This window comes from Calypte anna, chromosome 1 (genome assembly GCF_003957555.1).
Source record: "Calypte anna isolate BGI_N300 chromosome 1, bCalAnn1_v1.p, whole genome shotgun sequence".
Classification (NCBI taxonomy): Eukaryota; Metazoa; Chordata; class Aves; order Apodiformes; family Trochilidae; genus Calypte; species Calypte anna.
The window spans coordinates 68,394,651-68,418,931 of record NC_044244.1 but is presented as its reverse complement, the minus strand read 5'-3'; the positions used below and the strand labels follow the sequence as shown (position 1 = coordinate 68,418,931).

Genomic DNA, 24,281 nt, shown 5'->3' with positions numbered 1-24,281 from the left:
TAACATAAGATAGCTATGACAGATGTAGCAAATCTCTCTTTTCAACCAATCAAAAATCACTCCTAGGCTAAAGTTAGGACAAGTGAATCTCAAATTATTCACAAAAACCAAATGACTCAGAAAACTAAAGAATAACTAGGTTAATTACTCATAACCTTTTTAAAAGGTAGGAATTATTGGTGGCTCTCTCATCTAAGCTTGTGCCATGTCTTACCAATGGACAAACTGTTGAAACTGAAACTCCACGCCTGAATCTCCTCTATGAAGGAGGAATCTGTCATTCCCAGAGGCAGGGAATTGTAAACTTTCAGATAAAAAGATATTTAGGTGGGTAATTTTCTGTTCTTGAGAAATACCTTTCCTCTGTAAAAACTAACACTCAGCAACTAATAGCACAGAAGCATCAAATTAAAAAAAATTACCAGCACTTTAAGTTTCACTGTTTAATTTGATATTTTGGTTGGTTATTCAAGTCATCCAAGCTTCACAAATGCCCATACTTTTTAATCCTTCAATCCTTTGCTCTCTTTTATTTTCACTTAATTATTCTTCCTATGTAGCAGCATATTAAGAAATGAGAGATATAAACGATAACCAGATAATTACTGTATTTATTTCTTTGGTAATAATTGGAAAGAGATTTCTGAAAACAGTAAAAATTAAAATCTGATATAGATGGGGAAAATATTAAAGTTTAATACTCATAACTCTGCTCTGTTAACTCTGCTCTCCAGTTTTCCTTTTTGCAAAGGTAAAATCCAGGTACTGGCTCTTTACCTTCATGGGTGGAGACTGCCTTGTAAACAAGCAAGTTAGATTCAGAAATTTTCATAAGGTAGTGTTATACTTTATATGAAAATTATTGATCAGTCTTAAATGAATAAACCCCAAAATCTGTATAAAAACAGCTGCATATATTATCATTCAGTATGGAAAAACCTCACCTTATAAGCAGCTCTGCTTACAGGTAGCAATATGGCTACTGAATTGTTCAAAGCTGCCATTTTCAGATGCTTCAAAACTAACCTAATTGCCACATAATAACAGAAACAGAAGAGATAAGCTGGAGTTTCAAAGACTATGGTTTAAATGGGGTCTAGAAACGTACTATTTTCAGTGAAGGAAGCTCAGCTCTGCAGCTTTCTTCCCAAAGCTGAAATTGGCTGATTGTTGGTCATGCTGCAGCTTTCATCATTATTTCTAGCATCTATACAGAAATGGGCTGAATGAAGTCACTGACTGACAGAGGACTAATAATGTCAACACTGACTTTGTTTCTATGATTTCTTCCCCTCCTTATATGTGTATGCAGTCTTCTGAAGAAGCATGGACTTCAAAACTGAATGCAAATTATCACTGCAAACAATGTATTTACCATCTTCAAGGGTTCTCACAAAAACATCATTCTCTTCAGACAAAGCACTTTCTCCAATAGCTGTAGATGCTGCAACTCTCATTTTATAATCTGTGTACTTTTTTAAACCTAAAAAGATTAAATAAAAAAATCTTAAACATATTTTCTCAATTACAAAACTATAAAAAGTTATTATTTGTAGACATTCTGATGCACATATGTCATCTAAGAGACAGAATATATATAATACCATTCATCTGGGGAGAGCCAAATAGGCACTCAGTCAAACCAATATTTTAAAATAAGTCAAACAGCTTCAGCCCTATAAATAGCTTTACAAATTAATTTGTCAAATCAAAGTATTTGTATGTGTATATTGAAAGATGTGTTTTTATTCTATACGCACTGCTCCCTATTATCATTAATAAATTCCTGAAACCTCATGGAGAATGCATTTTCTTAAACTATCAAAATTATCACCTTACAAAAGGAAAATTCTGATTACTGTCAGAAAAATAGTCTAAAAAAACTGAAGTCTGAAAATGAATTGACAACTTAGGAACATTTTTCTATGTGGAGGGAAGAGGCCGAGGAAAAAAAAAATCCAAGGAGAAATCCATTTCACAAATTACTACTTGGCACACACTACTAATTTTACAAATCACTATTGGTCTTACCTAGTTCTCTCTCCCCAGTCTCACAGTAGACAAGTCTGACAGTAATGTCCTGACACTGCTTTTCCATGCAGTTGTGTTGTGCATCTATGGATTTGGTTAACCTACCTTGCAAATGATTACAGTATATAAAGTGAAAAAAATATTTTTGTATAACATATTTGCAATAGTTTTTTCTAAGCAAATGACACTGCACCTGTCATAAGTAAGCTGTTGTTTGAAGTTATTGTGTGGAATGCTCTTTTTGAGTCCAGTTCCATTGCATAAACAGTATAATAAATTATCTTCCCATTGGGTTTCTCTGGAGGTTCCCAATAGAGCAAAATAGAGGAGGAACTAATATTCTTGTAGGATATATTTTGTACTGAACTTGGTACTGAAATGGAAGCAGAAAAACATAAAAATAAGCAAATAAATTATTAAAAAACATTAAAATGTTTACTGACAGAAGTCATGTATGTTAACTTGTAGCAGTTAACACATTTTACCTTGTTCCTGTGTCCTGACAGTGAGAACTGATGGTGGCCCTTCCCCAACAGCAGTGAAAGCAGACACACTGATGGTGTAGTCTGTGAAAGGCACCAGGTCCTTGATAATGTATGACAGTTCCTCAGCCAAAATGTCAATATACCGATTACCTGTGACTAAATGGACATAATTATTTATCCATAATTTTTTTCATTTTTCCTTTTGCCTTTTCAATTCCCTTCAACACGGTGACCTAGAACTATAAATAATGCTGAAGAATTAAATTTCCTGGCAATTACAAAATATAAAGAAAAGTTTACACTGGGTCTCTTAACTCAAAGAGGAGAGGCTATTTAATGTGTAAAAACAGAAGTCTTGCATAAAATAAAGAATTCAGAAAGTAGGAGTAATGGATAGATTAGCCTAGATGAAAGAATGAACCGGTAACAACTAAAAGCATGAGGTTTAGGAAAACAGCTATCTCCAAAAGATTTGAGAGAAATTTCCTAGAAACTCAGAAAAGGGTTGTAGGATGACCTTGTCTCCTCAGTGACTTCAGAGCCATGGCTCCTAGGTTACTGGGACTTTTGGTTTGTTGTTGTTGTTTTGTTTTGTTTTTTTAAATCTAAAAAGACAGATCCCCTCTTCCTTGCCCTCCTAGCTGTGCTATAATAACTACAATAGAAATGGCTCCCCTCATGGATCCCTTCACACTGGCATTTTTTAGCAGGAGTTGTGGTAAGCAGAACCAGGACATGGATTTGCCCACAGTTTCTAGTGCACCTGCAATAAAGTTCCAAGTCAGCAGCAATCTAATTGCACTACTCAAAATCACCTGCTACAAAGCTGCCACCATTCCACTGCCACTGCAACATGAACAAATGTGGGTGCCTTGCATATCTGAGTATCAGGCTCGGTCTTCAAAGACCAGCACTAAAGTGGAGGCGTGTAAAAATCAGCAGTTCCTGCTGAAAATCTGGCTGTTAACTTTATCAGCTATAATAACTACTATAAAATAATAATCACATGCTGGATTGCAACAGACACTGTCTGAAATCAAGTTCTCAGCAAAACAGACATCTTTCAGTGACTTAAAACCTCAAGCTGAATGAGGCTGTAAAAAAAAAATCACATTTAAAGCACTGTATGTTTCTTAGTAAGAAGATTCATCGGGATAAATATAGTACTGAAAAGACCCACTGTAGTTTAAAAATAACAGATAAAATTCTGGTCTTGGATATTGGTGCATATGGAGGAATTCAGTGATTTTCATTAAAAAAGAAATCAAAAAGTGAAAACTTGACTTTCTGCCTATCAAAAGTCTGACTACAAGAACTTGGTATTTTAACTGGTATTTTAAGTCCTTGCCTGCCAACTGAGTCTTGCTTAATGGTCTGTAAATATCCATACTTCGTAAAGAAACAGTGGTTCATTGATAATAAAGAACAAGTGCACATACTAATGACATCACCATGTCATGGGGTCATCTCCACCTGTTTGTAACCCATATAGCAAAGTTGTAACTTTGTGACCTATTTACCTTCACTGACATCTGAAAACCTATTAGTCAAAAGGCTTAGAGAAATCAAGCTCTCTGAAGGGCTTGGGGATATGTTAATCCCTGACAGTCACACCTGCTCTGGCAACTGTAATAACTGATTGTCTATGCAGCTTGGCTGATGGCTTTCGGGTGCTCCTTTCACTAGGAAGAAGGTCAGCTGGGTGACAAGGGGCCAATTCCAGCCTGTGTGGCATTTCCATTTGCTTCAGAAGGTTATTTGGTAGTTAAAAAAAAAAAAAAAATCTGACTCCAGCAAATGACCCATTCATAATTTGCCTGAAGCATGTGCTAAAGATTGCATCTGGGACAGTGAAGAGCATCCTTCAGAACAAAGGAGCAGGTAGAAAAATACCCTGAGGCATCTTACCCAAAGCAGAATGTGATTCTGCAGCTCCAGTTATAGCAGGCAATTTATCATCAGACACACTTGTAAATATTATTGGAGGCATTGTCTGAATGCTGGAAAAAATCTCAGCTGACCCTTCATATAATTCATTGGCTGTTTCCATTGGACTCCAAGTTGGAGAGGGTTCGATGTTGTCATTTATCATATATGGATCCAAAGAATCAATCAAATACTAAAAAATGGAAAGAAAAATAAATTACAAAGCTCATAATCACTAAATGATTTAATTAAATGCACATGTAATATATGTTTGTAAATGTGTGCATATATACATGCACTCATGATATTTAAATGTTGGCATTAAAAGCAGTATCTTCAATTACAGCAATAAATAACTTTGAAATAGACAGTATTTCTTGTGAAAAAGCTCAGCTGCCATTGGCCCACAACCTTTTATTCATTTTTATTGTTTAAACAAGCACCATAATATTTTTTTAATTTCTCAAAATAGGTTTCTAGTAAAAAGGCAATTTTAAAGAAAGGCCTTTAATGCTATATCCTCAGAGTTATGAAGGCTTCATATGTCCCTAACAGGCCCCAAAGAAAGAAAAAAAAAAAGAAAAAAAAAAAGTGTAAAAGGTTGACTAGATGACCAAGAGGGAGAAAAACAAAAACTCATGAAGTAAAGGGGAGAGGGAAAATAAGGGTGTATATATGTGAAAATAGAGAATGAAAGGGAGGAAAGTGATATAGAGGTCCCTAGCACAGAAGAGGCAAAAGAGAAATGACCTCCACAATGGGACACTCCATTTTTCCAGGGATGGAGGTGATGCTGACTGGTCTGTAATTGCCTGGATCTTCCTTCTTGCCCTTTTTGAAGACTGGAGTGACACTGGCTTTCCTCCAGTCCTCAGGCACCTCTCCTGTTAGCCAGGATCTTTCAAAAGTGATGGAGAGTGGTAGATCAAAAACATCATCCAGGTCTCTTGGATGCATCCCATCAGGGCCCATGGACTTGTGTATATTCAGTTTGCATTACTCATCTCTAACCCAGTCTTCACTGACCAGTGGAGAGTACGTAGTATCAGACATGTAAATTCAAGGACAAATTTGGGGCAGAACCCTTGGCCAGCTTTGAAAGATTTATGTTGAATTTCCCTCTCCATAGGATTCAAACCCACATCTTGTAGGAGTCTGCAGAGTGGCAATATATTGATCAAGGCACCCAAAACTCTTACTGCTAGGTTACCCTATGCTGCAAATAACTCCGAGGCCAGAAAGGGTAAGACTGTGGGCTACAGCTTCCTGCCTTGAGTAGCTAAGAAAGTCTGGATCGTTCTGCCAGGATTATTTATTGTTTTCATGTTGTGGAAGCAGCATTTCTGGTATGTCTTTAAAACCCAGCCAGAGAAAGAGGGTGGAGTGAGGAAAGTGACTTTAAAAAGCACTGATGGCTCATCCGTGGTGGCTAATTCCACATGCAAGAAATCCATATTAAAAAAAACAAACAAGAAACTGTATACCTTATTTTCTCCTTTGAAAATAGTGTTTTCCAGAGTCACTTCTGTTTCCTGCACATGTACTTTAACTCTGTACTGGGTAATGATTCCATTTGGTTGTTGTGGCTTCCTCCAAACAATTTTTACATATGTGGCTTCCACTTCTGCTACATGCAAATCTAATACAGCACCTGGGACTAAATATTCAAGAAGAAACTTGAATTAATTAAAAAATTGATTGAATATTACAAGCTTTTTCAGCACCATGTATATTTAATCAAATTTTATATCCTTATCTTTTGAGTTGCTACTGTTCAGTTAGTTACTTCACGTTATTTTAGCAAGCAAGTTACAGTTCTAAAAATATGCACAGTTTTTTTGACATATATTACATATGCATGTATATGTCAGATCCTAAGGTAATGTAAATCAGGACAGCTCCACTACAGTCAGTGCACTGACTTTAAAAGCAAGCAGCCCTTTGCTACCTTACTATATGGAACCTCAAGTATATTGGAGATGAAAGCTTAATTTTAAATTTTACAAAACCACACAAGAATGAAGCCATTTAATTTTTATAGCAGGTTTTTGCCCAATTTCTCCTTTAATAATGTAGCATTATACTGTACATCATTTAGGAGTGGCATTGATCAGAAATATTCAATAGGATAATATTCAGATTTTATATCATTTTTTTCCCCAATATGCCACAGAAATAGACAACTCTGAAATTACTTGCATAATGAAGGTTTGTAGATTTGTTGCTATAATGAGGCATTTTGTGTCACCCTAAGAAAGAAAAGTATCTACAGCAAAACCCCTGTGGCTTCTGATTGGGAGTTTAGAGACAGCATAGCTGTACTGAGGCAGCTCATCTCTGAAAATTGTCTGAATGCTAACAAAAGCAGATACTCTGGATACTTCAGGAAAGAATATGATAAATAAGGATGAATTGCTCCTGCCTTTGCACCCTGGCATCAAGTATTGCAATAAGCATTGATTTTTGAGGTTTCTAAATTTGTGCTGTCTGGCACAAAACGCAAAAAAACACAAAAATAACCTTTTTTAAATGCCTGGCTATTACACACTGATTATAAATTTTTCTGCTTGCATCCTCATATACAGACCAATAATCCTGAACTATCTCACATGCATGTAAGATAAATTTACGTTTCTATTGATCACAGGACTCTTAACCGGTGTGTGGACCATTGGGATCAAAACTCCCAAACAACAAGGAGGTGGCTCAGGGTCTGACCCAACCACCTGATTGCCCCAGGACAAGGTCTGGGGCTGTCTCAAACCTTGGTAAGAGGGGCTCCATGAGAAACTCACATGGGACCTTGCATTTGGTGAAAATTAGTCAAATGAGATGTTTAATGAGAAACCAGCCAGGGAAGGGGAAATGCTGCAATATTCTTTCTTTTCCCCTTGCTGCCATCTAATGGGTACTGGAGGGGCATGCAACTCAATTACCTCACCTAAACATAATTTCTTTTATTTAGGCAGAAACTACATTTCTTTCATAATCTCAGAAGGCAGTGCGTGAACTAGAAAAAAATGGAGAGATGAATCTATACAATAATTTTCAGCTAATTGCTTTCATTAGCTAATTATCCATCTCTTGCAGGACTCTTGCAACACACCCATTCTTTCCTTTGCAAAGTAGCTGAAAGGCTTTAAGAGTAAAACTGAAACCTGTTACGATGTACAGTGCATTTACCTCTCTTCTTCATGCTTACTTACCATCTGCAGGAGTGAAAACTGTAAGGTTAGTCTTTGGCCCTGCCCCAGCACTTGTTTCAGCACTGACATAAATGTCGTATGTTGTAAACGGCACAAGGTTGTTAAACACAAACTTAAGATCTTTTGTGCTGTTATCCAGAATGTGACCTGGAATTAAAAATTAAGAGGTTCTAGCTCAAAACCATTGTGTACTCATCATCATGATGTGCAGGCTTTTCCCTTAAAAAGCTATATCTAATAGTGAAAAGGAGACACAGAACTTCCTTCAAATATTCATTCTTGACTTGCAGGCATGCTAAGAATGGAAGCACACGGAGAAAATCACAAATCAAAACTGAAATAAAAATATCAATTCAGGCTTACCAGATGGCCCATACAGCTCAACTCTGTAACTAAACTTTCCTGTTACAATGGTTGGTGGGTCCCACATCACTGAGAAAGACTTTGCTGTAATGTTGCTCCAGGCAAAATTTTGAGGTGAATCTTCTGGAACTTAAACAATATTGCAAAAACTCTTTGAACATAAAATAATTTCTATTAGGATTTCCATATATCAGACGATTCCTTTTAAACATAAATTTTAAATACTCTGAAGGGGAGCTACATAAAAAGCACATCTCAGTAAAGTGACATTTCTATTTATTTTATTTTTTTAAGGTAATGCTCTCAAAGGAACTAAAAGAGCTGTCAGTGTGCTGTCTTGCTGAGGCTTGGATCATGAGAGCTGACTGGGTGTGCCAGTGGCTCTGGGCACACCACATATGCACCCACTCTGACCACTCTGCCAACCTTCCTTTTCCAGACCATTTTACTTGATAAGCCCTGACTGTACCTGGTAAGTTTTCAAAGAGCTGACACCTTTCTCTGTATTTTGCAGAACTAAAGCCCCAGGTAAAAACTCTTCCTAACTTTCCAGGGTTTTCTTAACACCAGTGAAGCTACCCTAGGATGTCAGCACGGTGAAAACCTGGAAACTAGCTCTGAGACTGTTAGTACAGAAATCACCCAAAACTTCTTTTAAACTATTTTAATTATAGTAGAGCAATTAAATTAAGCAGCACTAGGACAGAATTAAATTTCTTTTCATCTGAACAGTGCTGTACTCTGGATGTATGAAAGGGGAATCCAGTGACTATGTCAGGCAAAAGAATGATGTTCTAGCAAACAGAAAGCCAGAACAGTATTCCCCTAGAATGCCTTTTTGGTATCACTCTGTTAATAATAATGTTGCCCACTACCTATCCAAGACGTTAGAAAACTTCTGCTCCTCAAACCCCTTCTTGTCCAATGCTAACTTCTCAGTGCATTGTAGGTAATCCAAAATCAGGTTTCCGAGTGTTTTTTAAAGACTTCTTCAGCAATGAACAGCTTTCTACAATTGTTCCAGATTGAGGAACCATGGGGCAGGAGTTTCCTTTACATTGCTTAGTTTTCCATGAAGGCAAAGAACCTTTAAGTGTGTTGCCATATACACAACTTACACACAACTTACTTTTTGAATGCCATGCCTGACACCCTTTCCCTTCATCTGTATTTTTAGTTCTCCTTCCACTGTGCCATTAATTGCAGTTCTTTACATTATTCTCAGTTTTTCATAAGATTTGATCTATCCTGAGCATAGTTTGGTATTTTTGACTTTCAATACTAAGTGAACTCCCATTCACTGTGGAATTATTAAATACATTAATAATTATATACACTTTCAATTCATTCCATCAGGTAGAACTCATTAATCATGTAAATACAAGAGTATGATACAGATGTAGACAGATCAGATTCTGACTGAAGTATCTTACAACATAACTTCAAACTGACATTTTTCAGTTTTCATATACATCTGAGAATTTTATTTCCATCTGAAAGCAGCATATACCTGATTCTGGTGTCCGGACGATTGCACTGTCAATATAACCTGCTTCAGTGGTCACTGCAGAGACTTCAAAAAGGTAGGTGGTATATGGCCTTAGGTTAGTTATCACATAACTAATTGGTTCATTCCAAACAAAGTTCATACGACTCATTGCTTCTGTACTTGGTGTAACTGCAGCTCCTGAAGTAACTGTGGGTTTGCCAAAGGTAGTTGAAGGAGTGGTGGTACTCCACAAAAATGATTCACTGTTATCCTATAAAGACAAAATATTATATATGGTAAGCAGAACCTATGACCTATATAGAACAAAAAAGGCAGTCCAAGTTTGGAATGAAATCACTCCAAATTGTTTCTCCTATTCATACATCAATACCCAAATTTAAGTTATCGCTTCATTAGTTGTCTTTGCCAGTACATTCTACTAGTAACAGTATTATTATTTCCTGCCTTATTCCAAAAGATCTCAAATTTGACTGAACAGAAACAACTTGCAAGGCTTCAGTTACTTATTCCCAGATTCCATGTTCAGCACTTAGTATCTTTTTTTTTAAAAAAGTCCCCTAGTGAGATCCTGCTACAACACATGTATCTTCTATTTATGTAAATATACATATTTAACATATGTACATCCATATAAAATGGCTAAGACCTGACAGGTCTTCCCATACTGTCAGGAGACACCTCTGAAAAACTGCTAGACATTGCCTATGTAAGTGGCAGTGTCTCTTCTCAGTGCTCAATTAAATCAGCCTTATGTTGGCTGCACAATGCCTAAAATGATATTCCAAATAAAATCCTAAGTACAGCCCTGATAACTTCCATGACAGCACTTTGCATTAAAGTACAAAGCCTAGCATCTTGAAAAAAAGAAAAAAGGCAGCTTGTTAGGCAACTAACAGCCAAGTAACCACAACACTGTTCAGAATAAAAAGGAAAAGGAGAATAAACACTGGAAAGTAGAATTTTCTTCAAGAAACTGAAAGATACACACTGGTTACAGGTCTGAATCCAATGTACAATCAAAATTCAGAAACTTTTAAATGAATGCTTATTCTAAGAGCACCTTGGGCTGTATTTGTTTTACAAATCAGTTTGCTAATCATTGTTCTCTTTATTTTGATAGGAAAAGTATTTAAATAATGTTGATACACAGAATAAAACATGCATTTAAAATATAAAAAGCATTACCATGCTACATAAAAAAATATCCTAACTTTACTAGATGTCTGCACTGACCCTAAGGATCCCACTAATTCTTGCTTTTCCTAATTGAATGCTGTTAAAAAAAAAATTGAAAGCAGAAAAGAGATAATTTCTTATTTCCCTATTTTATGTTAGGACACCAAATTGACCCTTTTAAAAAATTTTTACTTTTATTAAACAGTGCTTTCCAAGGAGAAGTGTTCCATTTAAACCATTTTGAACAGAAAGGTTTTCCTTCAATCACTATACCCTGCCTTGGACTACAGATGTAAAATATTTGGGGTTGCTCTGAAAAGCCAGCCTTCAAACTTTTAATGCCTCAAAATACAATTGTAAAACCATGTTCTGTGGCTTGAGCCTATTTCTAATTTAAAAGGTTTATAGCACTTACATCACATGCTGGTAACCTCCCAGACAGAAGGTCCTCTACTTTAACCAAGACATCTTTCACTACAATTCCACTTCTTGCATGTTTCACACTAATCTTGAAGCTTGTTATCTTTCCATTTGGTTGCCGAGGGAGGAACCAGATCAGATTTACAGATGAATAGTTGAAGGCTTCAACTGTGAGATTCACTACTTTGCCTGGAGCTTGAAAAGAAAAGAAAACAAAACAAGCAGTGAGACAGACTTCTCAGTGCTGGAAAAAAAAAATTTTTTTTTTTGTCATGTCATTTCTAGCTTTCAAACTGTGAAGCAAATAAATAACAACTCACAAATAAATGTAAAGTAGCTGATATGCAACTAGCTTTTTCCCAACCTAACTTAAGTGAAAAGTACAATTCCTTCAGTCTAATAATAATAATATAGGAATTTGTTTGGTCAACTTAAAAATATTCTTATTAGAAGAAGTTCTACTGTAAATTTTTGCCTATTTTTTTGTTTTGTTTTTTTTTTTGTTTAAGAGCAAATGACAGTATTTGGTGTTTTGTTTCACTTTACCTGTATCATCTTTTTAGCTGCATATAAACTCTTGATAGCTTTAAATTGTTCAGTTTTACTTGGATATTGACTATTACTGCAGATATGGTGCTCTTTGTACCAGCAACAGTTTCCATCACATCAGTCTCAACATAAAGGAATGCAATGCAATGCAGTACCTAAACATGTAACATACCATCTGAACTTTCCTTTGAATTAGAGCACTGTGGCTCTTTCTTAGTCCTGTGTGCATATCATGGTCAGCATCAGTTTCTGAAATAGCTTAGTACTATGGAGAAAAGAGTTACACTGCCTTAAAAATATACAGCTGTCCCATCTTCTACTGGTGAACTGAGACAGGTCTCCCAAGCCTCATATTCAGCTCTTGCTTACACCTTGCTGAAGCTTTTACACATCCTTCACCTCCTTACCCCTTCTCCAAGATTACTACAGCCTTTATATTTTAGTAATATTATCTTCTAGCTAACTTTCCTGGTTTAAACTGTACCTTTTTGTGCTGACTGAGATGTTGGGGTTTCTTCGCCCATAAAAGCAAGAGTTTAAAAAAAAAAGCCAACCAAACTCTCACCTAGATTTTGAAGTACCCTTCTAATTACTTCTATAATAAGGGACTGTAGAATTTAGCTTTAGTAAAAGTGTAAGCAGAAATTAACCAAAAAGTAAAAAGCTAATGTTCTCATATGGAGAAACATTCAATGCCTCTGTCAAACACGAGTAATATAAGGCTCACGGATATTTTCTACCAGCAATAACATGCAAAGAATAGTTAAAAATAATGACTTTGCATTTTTTCACATGGCAAATTTACTACCCCTTCTCATATTTGGTTTTGCCTTATTCCAGAAGTCTGATGGAAAATGATGACTTCCTGTCACTAACTGAGATGTGGGACCCTGGGCTTTGCAAAGCTTTGCTGTGAACAGCCACAGAAACCAACCAGGAGTCCTAAACTCAGAAGGCTGACACAGCAGCACAAATTCTGTATTCCACTAAGTGTAGCGGAAGGAGCCATTCTTGCTCCTATGTTGCCCGCATTCTCCACCAAATGTAGCCGGAAAGGAGTCTCTTGTCCGGGATCGACGCGTTGATACGGTGATATAGACTCGTAGGATGTTATCTGAGTCTATTGCCCACAGTGTGGAACTAGCAAAGATGGTCTGCTGCTATGGAAGCAACCAGCCACTCTCTTAGCTAGCTCTAGAATGAGCTGCCTCAGTGGGTGTGAGCCTCACTATTTATTGGCCCCATGGTCTTGCACATGCTCCATAGGGGCCCTGCCCTGACTGGGCACAGGTGGAGTTGATAGTGGCTCACACCCACTTCCTGATGATCAGAGGCACCTGGTCGCTCTGTTCCACTACAACTAAGGTCTGTTCAACACACTGTAACTGTCCTGCTGCCAGCACAATACTAAAGGTTTAGATTACCCAAGTGCAGATTATAAGTATAATTTTTTAATCTTCACAAAAATAAAGTCTGCTTTTCATTTCAGTCATGGGTTTTTCATGTTTGGTTTTTTTTTTTCCCCTCTTCTTCTCTTCTTTCTAAGTAAAAACTTAGCAAAATACTGGGACGAGGTTTGTAGAAAAAGCACTTGACTCCAGCACTAAACAAATAGGGCTCAGCATAAGCAGGCTATGCCAGAGCTGATCCCACAAAAAATTCTGTCTCCTAGAACTGCTGCAAGAGGCAGCAGACACATCTACACAATAGGCAGCTCTGCTCTCCTGTGATCTGCTATTCCACAAGCAGCCTACCTACCATGTGAAAACCCCAACAGTAATGTACTTTGGACATGAGAAACTCTGATACATTCACAACATAAATGTTGTTGCAAGTAAATAGGAAAAAAATTCAACTTTTCCAACGATTGGGAATAAAAAAAGAATTAGTATTTTGTTCTCAATGCATAAGAATTTTTTCAGGTATAAAATGCGCCATGGATACTTCATTTGAACAAATTAGAGCAGCTTTAAAATAATTAGCAGCTTTATTAAAATTACCACTTTCTGCAGTCTGAAAAAGAAAAGGATCACTAAATATTCCAATGCCAGCACTGTTCTCAGCAGCCACCTACAGAAAAAAAAAAAAAAAAAAAAAAAAAAAGAAAAAAGAAAAAAAAAGCCACATTAGAGATTCTACAGGATAAATAGTTTCAGGGACTTTGTATATCTTAAGGATACACAGATATTCGCCTTCAAGCTTCTGAACTATAAATATAGAAATTAGCACGTATTTTGTAGTTGTATGGTTTAATTTATACTCAACATTTAAATGTGAGAAAATGGAAAAATTACGAATCAGTAAGAAACTGAGAAAAATATGCATGAATATCCCCATTTCAAAAGTGCTGAGTCCTTGACTTATGCTAAAGTCAACTGCAAGTATCACATCAGTAGCACACCTTTTCCTGACTATAATTTACTTAAACCAGATGCTGCATTCCTATTTAACTCATATGGTAACTTAAAAGAGTAAAAAGGAAATTAATTCCCTTTTGTTTCTTTATTATTCTCTTTTTTTTCCTGGACTTCTGAGGGACAGCAAGAGCAGGTGAACCTCCTTCAGAGCAGATACCCTAGGAAAGCATTTCTTTTTGCAGAAAGACAACAGATCAGAAGACTGGATGCCCTTTATGGTGGATGTGTCTAAATGCTCATGATCATAGCAGTATTCCCACAGAAGGGCAGTACTTTTGAGACTTCAGTAGAATTTATGGAGATAAGCACAACAGTGCTACTTGCTCTGCAAAATAGGACCTATGACAATTCAGCTCACTGATGGGCTTTGGTATGTAATACTTTTAAGAGAAAAATGAAGTCGGACTCCTTATTTTGAAAAGAAGTGACAGAGACAGCAAAAGGTGAAATAAGAAAAATCCCAAGAGTTCCCAAGAGAGGAATGTGAGAGAAAGAGCAAAGCAGGAGTTCTCCAGCAAGGTTCAAGTTGGCAGAGCCCTGCTCTCCCACTAGTGTCAAGGAACAAAGGTATGGCAGAGGTACAGAGGGAGTGGGTATTGCAGACTGTGGGAAAGCAGGTGGAGAAGGGCAGAGCAGAATCATAGAATTGGCTGGGTTGGAAGGGAGCTCAGAGATCATTGAGTCCAACCCTTGAACCACCGCTGCGGTTCCCAGCCCACGGCACTGAGTGCCACAAGAAGTGACAGACCAGAAAGGATAACGAAGGGCAAAGAGAGCAAAAGGAGCCAGCAGGTCAGAAAGGAACTGTCTTTGTCAGGACTTCTGAGGGATAAACCATTCATCTTTCAGAAGACTGTTTCAAAAAAAGCACTAAGCCACGGCAATAGATAAGCAAATTAAAGGAGATCTTAAGGAGGTTAACAGGCAAGCAGAAAATTATGACAGTATTAAAATTACCTTATATAAATCTAAATGTGTCCTCACCTCAGCACTGTTTTTTGTTCTCTCATGTCAAAGTAATTATTGTAGAAAGGGTCCAGATAGGAAAACTAGTCATAAGACAGACATGAAAACTGATTTTCTATGTGTAGCTTAAAGAGAACTCAAAGTTACTGTGACACCAGTATGTAAAATTTTTCAGGGTACACATCAGTGACACTCACCTATTAGCTCTGAAAAGAAATAAGAATAAATGCTTACATAATGCACTGTTACCATCTAGAGATCACTGTGACAAAAAGCCATTATAGAAAAAGCTTGGAAACATTTAAAAGGGACAAACTTACTATGCAGATAGTAGTACTATCCAAAGTTCAAATATATTGGAAGAAATATTACGTTTTAGACTTTTAAGTAAAATGTTGCTACTAATTATTTAAGTCCATAAAAAATTCTTGGGTCCATATTCTTACAGAATTAGCAAGGATCATCAGGTGTCCATAATTATCCACAGCTCTCCAACATTTAACAAATTATCTTTTGAAACTGCAATTTCTGTCAACTTTGTCTATTAATGTAAAGAAATTGAGACTGAGCTGTCACAAAGAGATTGGATACCCATATTCAAAGTTTATGACATTTATTGAACTGTACTGTCAGGGTTTATCAGAAAGATTTTAACAGCAGCACCAAGCCAGGTACCCTAGAATAGCAAAGAGTTTTCACCTATGCAAAAATCAAGAGCTACTTTTAAATGACACACCAGACTCTAAAAATTAACCTAAGAACCACAAGAAATTGCTTACAAGATGAGAAACATGTAATGTTTCTTTCTGGCCACATCTGTGAGGTAGGGAAAAATGTTTCCACCTGAGTGGTTATTGAATCTGTGAGGTTGCTCTTGGGTCAGGCCATCAGGGTGCCCACCCTGATGTGGGTAGTAGGAAATGTAACAGCTCTGGACTTGCCAAACTTCTATTCACTCATGAAAAAATCCATGTGGTCACTGCCAGACAGAGGTTGTTGGGTCAACAAGTCCCTTTCCTGAGACAAATTCTGCTCTAAGATTAATGTGTTAGGCAAGAAGGATGGGAAGGACTGCCTCTCATAAGTACCAAGAAAAGGCAAACTCTTACTAGGTAAAACATGATTTAAGAGGTCCCACAGTTTTCCCAAGGAAGATGCATACATGGAGCTAGGAATGGAATTTGGAAAATCCCTAATAATGAATCCCACACAAGTGCCACTGAGGTACTCAGAACAGTACTCAGAACAGGTTCTCAAATGGCAGCTGAACACTTTCTATAATTGTTTTTTCCTCTTTTTTTTTTTTTTTTTTTTTTTTTTGTAACAGATGACTGGTGGCAGAACAAAGGATAAACATTTCTGCAGCTGTGGATATGCTGTTTTTTATCAGCCAGTCATCACAGTGAGCACCTTTCCCACAAGAGCATGCATTGCTACATCTTCCTTACACACATACAGCACCCTTGCAAAGAATTACTGCACAGCCCTCTTCCTAGTCTGATCAACTTTACATGACATGTAATGAAGCAAAGCAAACACATTACTTCATTATTGACACTGAAAAGAAGCAGTTCTCCAAGGTTCTTATGTAAGTCAGGTGAAGAACTGCTTTGCAAATATTGCCAAGAGGATAGAAGTTCATTTGAAGTCATTTATCATTGTGAATTCCACCCAAAGTCATTTATCACTGTGAAGAGTTCAGAGATGGATCAGGAGCATCTGCTCTCACTGTGAACAACTAAATCTCTATGAAGATACAGAAAGACTTAACAGAAAGATACTATTTAAAGTTCTACCATATGCTATTTACTTTCTACCATCTAGTGCCATATGCCAATAAGAGTATCAATAGAGGAAAATAGTAAAATTATGGTTGGAAGTTATTTAAAATATATTTAAAACCCACTAGTGAAAACAAATACCTGGCTAATGTGTTTTCTCATATGGTAACACATAGATGCAACAGCAACTAGCAAGGTCCTTCATAAAACATTACATGCACCTACCATAAACTCACACAATGTGCAATAAATCAGAATTCAAAATAATAAAAGGCATTCAAAAAGCTTTTACCATAATTTCGTAAGTTGTTCCAGGGTTAAGATTGGTAAGAAGAACTTCCAGACTATCTGGCTTTGTTGTGACCTGTGTATAAACTGATTGCATCCAGGGGCAGACTTCTTTATATTTAACAATATAGGAAAGAATTCTCCCATTTGGATGCAGTGGTGCATTCCATGACAGCAGAATTCCAGCAGAGCCCACTCTTTCACCTGCAAGGAACACAGGGGGACCGGGATCTAAGGAAAAAAAAAAAAAAAGTAATTGCTTTCTAAATATATAAAACCAGAAGCACACATGTATAAAACAGTTTTAGTCAAGTTTCCACTTATAGAGGAGACACCATCACAGCTTCTACACAGGAATTAAACACCTGCAAGCATGTGCTGTTAAATAGCTTTTTTTCTGGCTAGACTCCTGTTACTTAGATGATTAAATGAGTTTTGGAACACAAGGAACATTATTCTATAAGAATGTAAAAAATTTAATGCTCGAGATCTTCACCAAAAAAAAGAGTTTAATGCCAATTTAATACCTCAATTATTCTAGCCTGCTTAATTTTAGTTTCTTTCCCTAAAACCATGCAAAACCAAACTGAACTCTTTTAGAAAATATGACTGATAAGAATACAACTTTCTGAAACATCTCTGAATCTACCAGTGTACATGCAAATTAGGGTATGGATATTACTACAAATCATAATAGCAAGTTTTTCAAAAGCTGACAGAGAAGCTTGCATGCTCTCATGGAACAACTCAGAATCAGTGTATTTTTTTATGGTTAAAGAAGATGAAAAATTCTAATGACTGTTCAAAACTGATTTTAGTTTCTCAAATACCACTGTGCATTTAGTAAATGCCAAAAAAACATAGTTAAAAAGAAATCAGTAAAATTTCATCAGTCATTATTAACTCACTTGTCACATTTGTTGTCACTGTTCTACTTGCAGGTGAACTGTATAGTGAAGAAGAAACTGCAGAAACTGTAACATTGTATGTTGTTCCAGGAGTCATATTAGAAAAGTCAGCCTGAAATATGGCATAGATTATTTAAGTCTTTTACCAAGGATCATGAAAAAAAAAAACAAAAACAACAAAAAACCCCCCCCCAGAAAAACCAACCAAAAACCCCCCACCCAGCAACCAAGACAAAAAAACAACCACACAAAACAACCCCCAGTCATTTAAACACTGTATTACTAAAAGTGAGGTGATCTGGTAGTAAGCTTTTAAACATAAAACAGTATGTATAGCAGTAAAAATACTAGCTTAACTGCTGTACTGCACAGTAGATTACCCTCTAAATTAACCTACATAAGCTTTGTATAACATGCAGTATTAAAGAACAACAAAATTTACTGTTAGTTTTCTCACAGATTCACCTATCTGTTTATCTATGGAGGTTTTTCTACATCATTACTGTTATCAGAGTACATAGGAAGCATTAAAGAATTCCTTTTTGAGAGAATAAACACAAAAATAGCCCGAAAAACTTACAAGTTTCTGACCCTTAGGCTCCCCCATCTTTTGAATGACATATAATTAGCAACTTATTAGTAAGCACATATATAAAATACCTGTATCTTTGCAGTTCCAATAAAGAACAAAGGCAAAACAACCAGAACAAACATTATTTCTGTTATTATTATTACACTTTCCAGACAGCAGAATCAAAAAGTGCTCCTATTTCTTTTTGATGGCTTAGCAGTGAAATGTTGCCTGCATTAATGATTTAAGCATGGATCTTCCTGGCAAGTACACAATTAATGAGTCTGTATTACTCAATAGCTCTGCCCTTTCTTTGTTAAACTATTAATGAACTCTTGGATGACTGGCTTCTTTCCTTCTAGCAGACTTCAAAAAAAGGTAAATCCACTCTCTGTTGTGAGGTAACAAACTGCTGAAATTTGCCCTCAGCATTTTTTCTTTTATACTTTCATATTTGCATTAAGTAGCTAAGGAGGGAAGCTTGAATTCGTTACCAGCACAATGCATAGAGAAAAGCTGGCCATGCAAGTCCTGTAATAAAAGCACATACCTGATACTCCTTAACTCCAAGATCTAGGATAACGACAGAACCATGATCAGGAATAAGATCAACATGAAATCTGTCTACATGTCCATACGGTAGTCTCCAATACAGTGAAAAAGACTGTGATGAAACACTGAGGAATTTAAGTCCTTCTGGCTTTGCAGGTTCTGAAAGAATTGTGCAATGAAAGGCAATAACTTAAATAACCCCTTTTACGAATATTCTAGTAATTACAACTGAATTTAAAAGCATCCAGGAGCAGTTTACTTTGCTACATGAAGGAAAACTGTTCATTAGCCTGGATATAGCATTGTATTATGCTATAGTTGCTATACTAGCTTTGATACTTGGTTGATAATCTCTGGATAATGCTGTGCAGACATCTTCATTCATAGAGAGTAAGCTCAAGAATCTCTGTGCAGTGTTCAGTTCTCTAAGAATCCAGAATCTTTGCACAGTTCTGCTGGTTTTGCTGTCCTCAGACTTAAAGTTAGTGCAAATATTGTGATAACTACTGCTGCTGTTGCCAGTTCAGGATATAGCTGGTGTTTGCTCTGCTGCTAGGCACAGAGTTGTGAACTCCTGTATACTTTTCATGTATTTAGAATCCCAGCAAATCCATGGAGTCTAATGAGTTAAACCCTCAAAATATTGATGTTTTACTCCTTTTATTAATGCTTCTACCTACTTCTGTCACACCATCAAACCTTCTTCTGCCTTTAAATCCACCTTTAAATCTGTATCATCCACTAAAAATCTAGTAATGAACCAGATTTTAGCCTCTTCACTAGGTCATTAAAACATTATCTACCTATAATATTCTACAATGTAATCATCTGTGCAATCCATAGCCATGTGAATCTGCCTCCTTTCTACTTTGCAAAGTCATCACAGGTACCAGCTATCCCAGTGCTTATCTCCCAAAATAAGCCCAGTCAAAGATGCTGTTTGTGATCAGATTTGATGAGATTTGTGATTCACCAGTACCCTTGCACTCACTCCTCTGACTCCCCTTACTAACACGATACTCTGGGATCCAAGCTAAAGCTTCTCATACTGTTTATACACTAATGTCACACCATTCAGCCTGAACAACATATCACTTCTGTCCTGAAAGAGCTCGACTTCTCTCTTATTAAATTTAAATCTGCTTACATTACATATCTCTCATGAACAACTTATGATGACTATGCAAAGTCTGAAATATTTATATATGCCAATATTATGTTTAGGCTTTACATTCAGGCTGTATTTGTCTTACATATATAAAGGCATAAAAGATTTATTCCTATTAATTCTACCCTCTAGACACTAACTCAAAAAAATGTCAGTATTTTCACCCCTACATCACTTTAGTTTTCAAGTCTCTCTTTGACCTCTTGCTTCTGTATGCCTGACTGAGGCAGAAGTACCATGAACTAAGAACAGACACAGATGTCATGACATTTGGTCAAAGTAGTCTATTAATGACAACTTAAAATTATTCTTCGGTATCTCTCATGCCACCAAGTATGAGTGACAAAAAAAATAAAAGCTATAAAAAGCAAGACAGTGGTAAAAGGAATCGGTTGAGGAATTCTGGTGCATCTTCCTGCTCCTTAAATTTCATCTGTGTTTTACATTATTGCATTAGAGAAAACTACAGACATGTATCAAGATTGAGATTTCATCCTACAAATTTTCAACCAAAAATCTAAGATATAATCTAAAACCTTAACTCTACAAACATTTGTAAACTTGCTTAACTTCACTCACAGAAAAAATCTACTGAAATCAGATAAGGTAAAACTCAGCTCCTGCATAATTCTTCACAGGGTCTAAAAAAATAATGAAAATATTAAATATGGTTGAAAGAAATGCAGAGCAGCTAAATAAATTATGTTTCTGGTAGTGTATCATTAGACACAGAAAGAATAGGGTGTAAGCAATGAACCATCCACAACCACAGCTAACTATTACTTCCAAGGTCTCTTCAAATTCCAGGATTATTCTACCAAGTGAGATGCAAAAAGCTAAACATGCACAATTATTGATAGCTGCCATTCACCAGCAAGGAGAGAAAGCAAGAAACCATACAGACCTGTTATGATTTCAATGAAAGCAGAAGCTCCTTCAATATCTCCTCTTAGCCTTTGCAGTGTGAAGTTGTAAATGCCCCCAGCTGTCAGGTCTGTAACACTGAAGTAAGTTTGTGTTCCTGGGATCCTAAACTCATTCCTAAATGTGCTGTTTGATAAAGATGCTTTATAAGAAGTGAAATTAGTCTTGGTTGGATTCCACACTAAAGTTGCAGAGGAAGTATTTACCATTTTTGCTGCCAGACCGCATATCCCAGCTGGTTCTACAGTAAAAATTATTCAGACAAAGAAAAAAAATTAATGCACCTTAAAATATATGAAAAGTACTATACTTTGAAAGCACATGGTTTTTATTTAAATGATTTGAGGATTCACAGCATCGTGAAATATTCATACAAATTTTAGAAGTATGTTTTTTATGGGTATTTATAGTAAACAGTGCCATTTTGCACAGGGTAAAACCTGGGGATATACCTCCTGTATGGTCTATATAAACTACAGAAGAGAATTCCAGACTTATCAGATCTTACGTAGGAATAGCAACATTGCTCACTGGTGAAACAGAATGAGAAATGAACCCTTTGTAAACGAAAGTAGAGATTTTATTCAGTTAAAAATATTCTGAAATCCATCATCAGCCATATCATTGTAGAGCACTGCTCATCTTTTCACTTAGGGATACAGTAAATTGCATAACCCCAGTGATTATCCCTTTTTGCCTTTTAAAATATTTCTCTTGGTGTAGTGAAATGAGGCAACCAGGTGCCACTAATTGCCAGGGAGTGAGCATGAGCTTGTGTCAAGCCCACCTGTGCCTGATTAGGGTGGGCCCCCACTGCGCATGAGCAGGACCAGGGGGCCAATAAAAGGACCCTAATCAGGCACAGGTGGGCTTGACACAAGCTCATGCTCACTCCCTGGCAATTAGTGGCACCTGGTTGCCTCATTTCACTACATCTTGGTTATAACAAGATTCCTAAAATTGCATATCATTATTTACAAGTAGCAACTCCACTCATCTGGGCAGCACTCCTGCAGGACTAGACCTGGGGTTTTCTTTGAGATTCACCCATCTGTGAATAAATAATTGCAGAGCCTCCTTGACTGTCACCTGGTTTAAGGAGTTATAGTCCAAACCAGCCACAGAAAATTCATTGAAGAAGGGAGGAGGTCTATAACATGCTTGTGCATTAGTCTGGGAGTTGATTTTTTCAGTCACTGCATACAATGATTTAAGTGTCTCTGAAGATACATGTTTTTTGTTTTAATTGTTTGTTTGTAACTTCTTTATTTTTCAGAAAGAATAAAAATTTGCAAGTTATAAAGTATTTCCTTACTTGTGATGACTTTTTTCTCCACAGCCACAGAGAAATCCAAGCCTTTAACTGTCCTTAAATGAAACAAGTATTCTGTCCCAGGGGCCAGATTTTTCACTACAGCTCTGCTATCATAAACTGTTCTGGTCAGCAGCTTTTCATTATTCATCAGACAATATGAAAGCTATGGAAGAAAATTAATTTCTTATATCAGACTATTTCTCTTAATAAAATTAATTTTCAGAAAATCAAACTGATCGTTTACATACAAATATTTGCAGAAATCTGCATATAAAAGAAAAAAAAATCAAGAATATGCCTTAAGTTTTATATTATGCTCCACAAGGCTGGTCCATAACTTACTCTAAGTTTCCTTTATAGCCCCGTGTTGAAAGAAGTGACTTTAATCTTTAAAAGCAGATATAGGAAGCAAGGCTTTTGTATCTTAGAGGCAACTTTTTTTTTTTTGCTACTGCAAGGAAGAATAAAGGTGTATTCTGGCTGCTCAGTCACCCATATGAACTCATGAGCTGTACAACTAACTACAAGACAGAAATAATGAGGATAGCCATTGACAGAAGAATTAACCAAGGGGATGAGATTATTTATTTTCTTTATTCTAAAAAGAAGGTAGTTCTGTAATCTCTGTATCTTTCTGGAAATAAATAAATAAATAAAATTTAAAATTCTAAAACAAAAATAAAATCAATCAAGCCAACCAACCAAAAAAATCACTCATGCACTTTTCAGAGCTAGCAGTCTGGAGAGTCCCATAGAATCATCCATTCAACTCTGCTCCCTCTGATACCCTGAAAATTCACTTAGAGCCACTGCAGAGAATAAAAGTGCTGGAGATAGCCAATAATTGACATGTGAGCACTTAACTCCTAGAGGCTTTGAGGATTCTGACCTCCCAGACAACTCTAAGGTGAGAAAACAAATTCCTGTGATAATCCTTTCTGCAGAGACAGGAAACAGCTACTGCAGGCTGTGAAGATTCGCTGTGTCTGCTCTGCAGAGGAGGGCTCCAGACAAGCATCTCCAGCATGCACACATGGGCTTCTCAGGTGTGGCAGTCAGTACTAAGAGATGGAAGTTTGAAACTGCCTACTTCAGCGTGCCCCATCCTGTCACTTTTTATTTTCTCCACCAGAAGAGGGATATTCTACACATGGCAGTGACCTGAAAACACTTTGGTTCAGATGCTGTCCATCTGGGAAGAACAGATCCAATTCCCCTCTGTATATTTTACCAGCACAGTACCTGCTAATACAGACCAAATCTTAGAGGCTGCCATCACCTTATTAGAATTACAGAACTGCAAAATGCTAGAAGCAGAAGTACAGATTAAAGATTTACATCTAGTATAAACGGGTTAGGAAAGTACCTTTTGTGTACTCTTTGCTCTACAAAATACAATATGTTGCATAGAAAGTTGGTGAGCTGGGATAATTAAATTTAAATGGTCAGTAAAATGATCCCTTTTATGCAGGTGCACGTTACTAAGCAACCAGTATACTGAAGCCTTTCTCATTAAAGATTTATAGATAAGCTCATTTATTCAGACAAAGCATTGTCTAATGTGGCTGTTTGCTCTATGAGATGCTGAACAATAACACCGTGCCATAAAGATCAATATTACAGATGTCAACTACTTTCCACAGGGTGGCAAAAATAACTTGGCATCATACAAGAGTGTAAGTGAACTGATTCAAAACACAAACAGAAGAATTTAATTTAAAAATA

At 36.6% G+C, this 24,281-nt stretch overlaps 1 protein-coding gene across 1 annotated transcript in view; it reads right to left on the bottom strand.

Moving 5' to 3' along the window:
- Positions 1-18,740, bottom strand: part of PTPRQ (protein tyrosine phosphatase receptor type Q) — a 107,248-nt gene extending 88,508 nt beyond the window's left edge. Inside the window, exons 1-13 of the mRNA XM_008498155.2 lie at positions 18,687-18,740; positions 18,027-18,138; positions 17,123-17,349; positions 13,667-13,736; positions 11,113-11,312; positions 9,522-9,771; positions 8,012-8,140; positions 7,649-7,795; positions 5,927-6,099; positions 4,425-4,635; positions 2,517-2,672; positions 2,225-2,404; positions 1,376-1,483 (exon numbers count right to left, since the gene is read on the bottom strand). Coding sequence (XP_008496377.2) covers positions 1,376-1,483; positions 2,225-2,404; positions 2,517-2,672; positions 4,425-4,635; positions 5,927-6,099; positions 7,649-7,795; positions 8,012-8,140; positions 9,522-9,771; positions 11,113-11,312; positions 13,667-13,736; positions 17,123-17,349; positions 18,027-18,138; positions 18,687-18,740 — 2,017 coding nt within the window. The remainder of the gene's footprint in view (positions 1-1,375; positions 1,484-2,224; positions 2,405-2,516; positions 2,673-4,424; positions 4,636-5,926; positions 6,100-7,648; positions 7,796-8,011; positions 8,141-9,521; positions 9,772-11,112; positions 11,313-13,666; positions 13,737-17,122; positions 17,350-18,026; positions 18,139-18,686) is intronic.
- Between the last annotated feature and the right edge of the window lie 5,541 nt (positions 18,741-24,281).